This window comes from Lolium rigidum, chromosome 6 (assembly GCF_022539505.1).
Source record: "Lolium rigidum isolate FL_2022 chromosome 6, APGP_CSIRO_Lrig_0.1, whole genome shotgun sequence".
In the NCBI taxonomy this organism is placed as follows: Eukaryota; Viridiplantae; Streptophyta; class Magnoliopsida; order Poales; family Poaceae; genus Lolium; species Lolium rigidum.
In genome coordinates, this window is record NC_061513.1 from 341352104 (window position 1) to 341358392 (window position 6289).

Below are 6289 nucleotides of genomic sequence, written 5' to 3' on the forward strand. Positions count from 1 at the left end.
GTGTGTGTTGTGTATGCTGTGTTGTGCCTGAGAGAGAAAGAGAGAGCGAGAGAGAGAAGCTAACGAGGAGGGGCCCTTTAACTTTTCCTCAAGGGGCCAGCCGAGTGTGGCTTGAGTTAAAGTAGACAAGGAATTCTGCTCTCTCTCGTATTAAACCGGTGAAAGCAGCAGGCTGCCTGCCTCGATTTTTCTGTTATATGTACGCCTCTCTCCCTCACTCGTTGCCCTCTCTCCTTCGTCGCTCCCCTACCGTACCCCAACTCTACTCTCCTCTCCTCTTGGTTGGCTTCTCGGCTTCCTCTCTCGATCTCGATCTCTAGGTTGCCAATTGTGCTTGTTAACCATAGGCGCTTGTCAATTTGATCCTTTGCAGCTAGCTAGCAAGACGGAGTGCACCCGCGCATGCATGGACACCGTGTCCGGCGGCCGCGCGTGAACCAGACATGAACAGGGGTCACATCAGCAGCTCGGAGCTCATCGACGCCAAGCTCGAGGAACACCGGATCTCCACCGCCAGGCACTGCCCCAACTGCCGCCACAAGCTCGACTGCAAACCGGTACGTATGTCAATTCCGTTTTGCCTTTCTGCCACCGCTAGGCTTTAGGGTTTCTTGAATGGTGCAACTTGCTGATTTTGATGGAATTATTGATCTGATTGGTGTAAACTGCAAGAAGGATTGGTTGGGTTTGCCGGCTGGCGTCAAGTTCGATCCGACAGACCAGGAACTGATCGAGCACCTCGAGGCCAAGGTGAGGGAGGAAGGCTCGAGATCTCACCCTCTCATCGATGAGTTCATACCGACGATAGACGGCGAGGACGGCATCTGCTACACACATCCTGAGAAACTTCCAGGTGAGCGAGTGAGATGGCTATCTAGCTAGCTACTATCTCACAGATAGCCGTGAACAGAAACATTAATTGAAACCGTATACTTGCACACAGATATATTCCTTGCTTTTAACAAACTTTAGCTTTGCTTTCCATGGTGTGATACATATATCGTATGTTGGGATTATATATATATTTCGCCATGAATTTTGTGTTGTGGTTTGGATTTGGGGATATGGCATATATTCTCTTGTTGTTCTGGATGTGCTCTAGCTCCCCCTCTATTCTTAGTGTTCTCTACATGTGCTCTTGGGTTGGGTATATGCAAAGAGAACTAATATTGTTTATGGAAAGTTGTGCCTGCCTGCCTAGTCTCATCTCCCTCTCTCTCCTCTCTATGTCATGATGGTAAGATGCTTCTGAAGTTTCCAAATAGGTTTCTTTCCTCCCTTTCCATGCCTTCTCTTTTTTCCAGAGGTTTGTTGCATCTGTCAAGAAAACATAGGCCTCCCACCCACCAATACCGCGTACTCACACAGTAAATTAATTCCTGCATCTGATCACTGACCAGGTGTGACAATGGACGGCCTAAGCAAGCACTTCTTCCACCGTCCTTCCAAGGCCTACACGACGGGCACGAGGAAGCGGCGCAAGATCCAGACGGAGTGCGACGTGCACAAGGGGGAGACGAGGTGGCACAAGACCGGCAAGACCCGGCCGGTGATGGCGAGCGGCCGGCAGAAGGGGTGCAAGAAGATCCTGGTGCTCTACACCAACTTCGGCAAGCACCGCAAGCCGGAGAAGACCAACTGGGTGATGCACCAGTACCACCTCGGCGACCTCGAGGAGGAGAAGGAGGGGGAGCTGGTCGTCTGCAAGATCTTCTACCAGACGCAGCCCAGGCAGTGCAGCTGGTCCTCCACCTCCGCCACCGACCGGGGTGCCGGCGCGGGATCCATTGCGGCGGCGGCGGTGCAGGAGCAGCGGATGAGAGACAGCGGGAGCGGCAGCTGCTCGTCTAGGGACCATGAGGCGTTGTCGGCGACGTCCTACCCGGGCGGGTATGCCGTGGCGGCCGCCGTCGAGATGCAGCATCTGAAGCATTCCGGTGACCATTTCAGCTTCGCGCCTTTCAGGAAGAGCTTCGAGGAGGTAACTAATTAGACATTCTTTCGTCGCAGCATTTCGGTATGTGTGGTTAGTTACTTTGTTTGCGAAGTCGAGTAGTGCTGGTGAAGGAATTCATGTTCGTAGCTAACGCTGCCGGTAGGTCCAGGTGCACATCATGCAGATCGCGCAAAGTACAGCTTGGTCGGCCCGTCCATTCCCAATTTCCCATGCATGCACGCAGGCACTACTATAGTTTTCTTGTTCGCTCAGAGGCGCAGAACGATATAGATAGGTCATTTCTGTTTGGTTAGATGGGTTTTCCTGACGCATACGTGTGGATGGGGCGTTTGGGGTAGCTGACCTAATGTGCCATTGTAAAGCAAGAGATGAGCTACATACATGCACATCACACAGCATGGGAGAGAGAGTAGAGAGGCAGAGGTCCCTTTTAATTAGTTCGAGCCTCACATCATTTTACTCAAACTGCAAGCAACGCTGCCTAGAAACCATCCACCCACCGTGAAAGCAAAAACTACCAACAGATTTCTTTTTTGAATAATTGATGCATGCGTCCCATTCTCTCCTACCTAAGAAAAAAATAGATTTCGAGAAAGCTCAGACAACGCACGTAACAGCATAACAGAAAGGGAACGCAAATAAATGAGTGGCGATACATAAAGGAGACTAGCTATATACGATTTTTCATGTGAATATGAATGCATTATTAATTTCACCACTTGTATATGTTGAGCAGGTTGGTATAGGTGGTGACCAGGTGCCATCCGATCAGCTGCGAAGATCAGAGCAGCAGCACCGCGACGGCCAGGAACAACAACCTCATCGGCCGGATCTTGCAACGACGGTCGTGCCTGCCACGGCCTTCCTCATCAGTAGGCCAACGAATCCCATTTCAACTACGGTTCCGCCACCATTGCAGCATTCCTCTGTTGTGCTTGATCATGATCAGTTTCATGTGCCAGCAATTTTTCTCCATGACAAGTTTCAGGTGATTCCTTTCCTGCCAGTTTATTTTACAACTTATATTATCTTAAATAATCTGCTTCTATTTTCTGAGTAACTGAATTCTGCAACGCAAGTTTGAAACCACCATATGAACACATGTGTCCATTCACATTGAGAACGTTCACGGTAAGGAAAAAAATAACTACTGTGTGCTTCTATCTATACACAAGTTTAGGCATTTGCCATACGTTCTCCGTACAAATTAACATCCATTTTCTTACTTAATATTTCACACTATTTTTTGCACTAGCTAGGGTTGCTAACAAATATACCAAAAACAATTTCCAGATTTTATATAAATAAACCTCACTTACATAAGCACATCTAGGATGTCATAAATAGTCATTTCGTTTGAATTTGCATTAGTTTATGAAAATAAAACATGCCGTGCAAAGTGAGTAAGTGACACTGTTTTTAAGCATGGGTATTTTGTTCTTTTCTGAACGTCAACTTGGGTAATCTGTTACTCTCAATGTACAATGCACATTAGCACATATATGTTCCACCAACTTTATGTTGTGTAACTTGTGTTGGAAGATGCATTGCAGTTTTTACAGGAATATATAGGGAGAGCATAGACAATTTTGGAAGAATTCTTTGTGCTGTGGCATATTGTTCAGTTCTGTAGCTAGGTTGATACTTATAGTCCGAAAAAACACTATTTTGTTAATAAGCAGCTCTATAATTCCACCCTTCGCACTTCGATACATTTGGAATTATGGCAATACATTACTTTTTATTTGATGTATATATTGATCCATTGTGCAAGACAGAATTATATTCGTAGTTCCTTTACCCTTTTCTTTTCCTCTTTACTAAAAGAGCGCTTTAGTTACTGTTCCATTCCCACGTTATTACCACAGAACATGCAACAACAGCAACATCAAAAGATTGACCGTAGGTCTGCTGGCTTGGAAGAACTGATAATGGGCTGCACGTCTACATGCACAAAAGGAGTAAGCAACAATTTCCTTCCACTTATATTTGATTGCCTCCTAAGCTCGTTGAAAACTGACAAGAAATACACCAGCTTAACATGATTTGTATGTTAGTGATTCCTGAAAATATCTAGTGAGCATATGGACAGCTGCAGCATGTGACCTTTTCACACGGTTTAAGCTAAGCACGCATTAGTCTCTAATAATTTAATCTACATTTGGTTACCTTGATTCATATAGATATAGGTGGGAAAGCTGCAAGTTGTGTGGTATAGGGCATAGAAAAGAAAGACTGCTCCAGGGGGGCCTGAGGAAACTTCAGTGTGGGGTCTCCCAGTTTCTTTGTCTCCCTAGCGCTCTGAAACAAGTCCTTCACCATGACAGCTTTTCATCCCATTTGTTTCCTGTTTATAAATTGGTCATTTTAGGTGCTTTTACAGCATGCATGCCGGGAGAGACCTTTGGCGCTCCTAGTGAGATAGAAGAGACATCATGAATATATGCAAACAAGGACCACCCTTTGCTTTTCTTTCGAGTGCCAAAGGGGTGTCCAAAGACCAACGTAAAAAACAAGGCCATACTTTCCTGCTTTCATGACCATATAGGCTAAAATGGGAGCTTTTTATCCATGTCGGTGGCCCCTTCTTGTTGTTCAGACTTGTACGTACTTTGGCCTGTAGAACTAGAGTTATTTTTACTATTATCTCTTGTGTCAAGAACAAAGTAAATGGAGTATGTTTTGATCTTTTATCTGTCTTTTCTGTCAACCGATTCACATTGAACCATGCATGCATTGAACTTGCAAGCTATTGTTATCATTGATAGTCTGGGGTTCCTCCTAGTACAGTTTACTAGATTGTCTTGTCAAGTTATCAGTTCAGCCTTAGTGTAGTACAAGGTCCTGGTTTGCAAACTGTACATATTCCGACAATACAAACGAACTGCTTTCATATCTCTCATGTCTAATCCAGCTTTGCCAAGTCCTTGCAAAGACACCTCAAGTGATGATGTATCTCTCTCACTTGAACCTTGATGTCTTCTGGACTCTGGAGTGTAAAATGGAATTCTAAGTAGTTGGATTGAAATACACATTATCGATTCTTTTTTACCTACTGACATGTATCCTGCTCTCTTTCAAGTGATGTCGTAGCTTTCTCACTTGAATCATATGTTGCACTTCTCTGGGGCTGTTCCTTTTTGACCACTTTTCCTATCCTACTGCAGGAGACCTCGATTCCTCACTCCCAAGAGACAGAATGGCCTTACCCATACTGGCCTCCTGACAACCAAGATCATCATGGATAGTAGCAACAAGACTTGGTAAATAGTGCCAATCAGTACCAGATTAAAGAAAAAACCAGCCACGACCTCTTTTACTAGTGTGGTCTCTGCCTCCTTGAATATACAGTGTTGCTTTCTTGGAGAATGCACAACTGTTAATTGGGAGAAGAGAGAGATCTCATAGATCTTGGTGTGGCAATGGAAAAAAAATAAAGGATCCAATTTAACTTTGCAACACTCCAAGATAGAAGAGACAAAGGTGTTGAAGCAAAAGAAAAGAGGAAAACGGTTGGGGGAAAGGTATTGCTGTGCTGACATGAGAATGGGGCCTAATCAATGAATCTTAATCGAAGTATTATTTAGTTTATCACAACTTTTGGTGTAGTTAATTAGATATTTCTTAATTGTAAAAAGTAATTCTACTGCTTGCATGTACATTAACCCTTGTATAACCTGTGCTCCTAGTGTGCAAGGGTAAATGAATTTGACACACGTTTTTTCTCCCTTTTTAGCGGCGCGGTATTTGTGTTGTTTTGCTTACTGGTGTTACTTCACTTTGTGATGAGTTGAATTCATGTGCCAGATTATTTTCAAGAAACAAAGTGATCATGTCATGTGTACATAATGTTATCTTACATGCAAATTTGTTGTGACCTGAATTTATTTTGTTCAATAAAAAAGGTTCGTATGTAGCTATCATGGACACTACATATAAATTTGATTCATAACACATTTGTGTGCACCATATTGTATTATTCCCTCCGTCCCATGAAATTTATATTAACTTTGTCCGAATTTGGGTGTACCGAGGGAGTACATGAATTTATAACATATTTTTGGCCTTGGAAATCATATGTTTTGTACCAAGGTTAGTAATGCTAAATAAATTTCTTTTGGCACGCAATTAGTTTTACCACAATAAAGATAACTACTTTATCAAACATATCAAATTAGATTATGGAAACCCATATATCAACACTAAAACTAATATGACAAATGATATTCCAAATGAAAGAATATGGCATGAACTTAAATCAATATTCCTTTTGCCTTGTTCTCATCTATTTAGAATTGTTGGTGATTCATCCTTTCATTTAAAATATGTTCT

The 6289-nt window shown here is 43.4% G+C and overlaps 1 protein-coding gene across 2 annotated transcripts; it reads left to right on the forward strand.

Annotated features, from left to right (window-relative positions):
- The first annotated feature begins 202 nt into the window (after positions 1 to 202).
- LOC124665391 (NAC domain-containing protein 75-like) lies at positions 203 to 5801 on the forward strand. Of its 2 annotated transcripts, none has more exons than XM_047202803.1 (7): positions 203 to 281; positions 374 to 557; positions 673 to 853; positions 1401 to 1981; positions 2694 to 2945; positions 3826 to 3918; positions 5125 to 5801. In XM_047202803.1, the coding sequence occupies exons 2-7, from the start codon at positions 444 to 446 to the stop codon at positions 5203 to 5205; spliced, it is 1302 nt and encodes a 433-aa protein (XP_047058759.1). In that variant the 5' UTR covers positions 203 to 281; positions 374 to 443; the 3' UTR covers positions 5206 to 5801. The 2 variants fall into 2 exon arrangements, with proteins under 2 accessions (XP_047058759.1, XP_047058760.1); XM_047202804.1 differs by having other exon boundaries at positions 676 to 853.
- Positions 5802 to 6289: the final 488 nt, after the last annotated feature.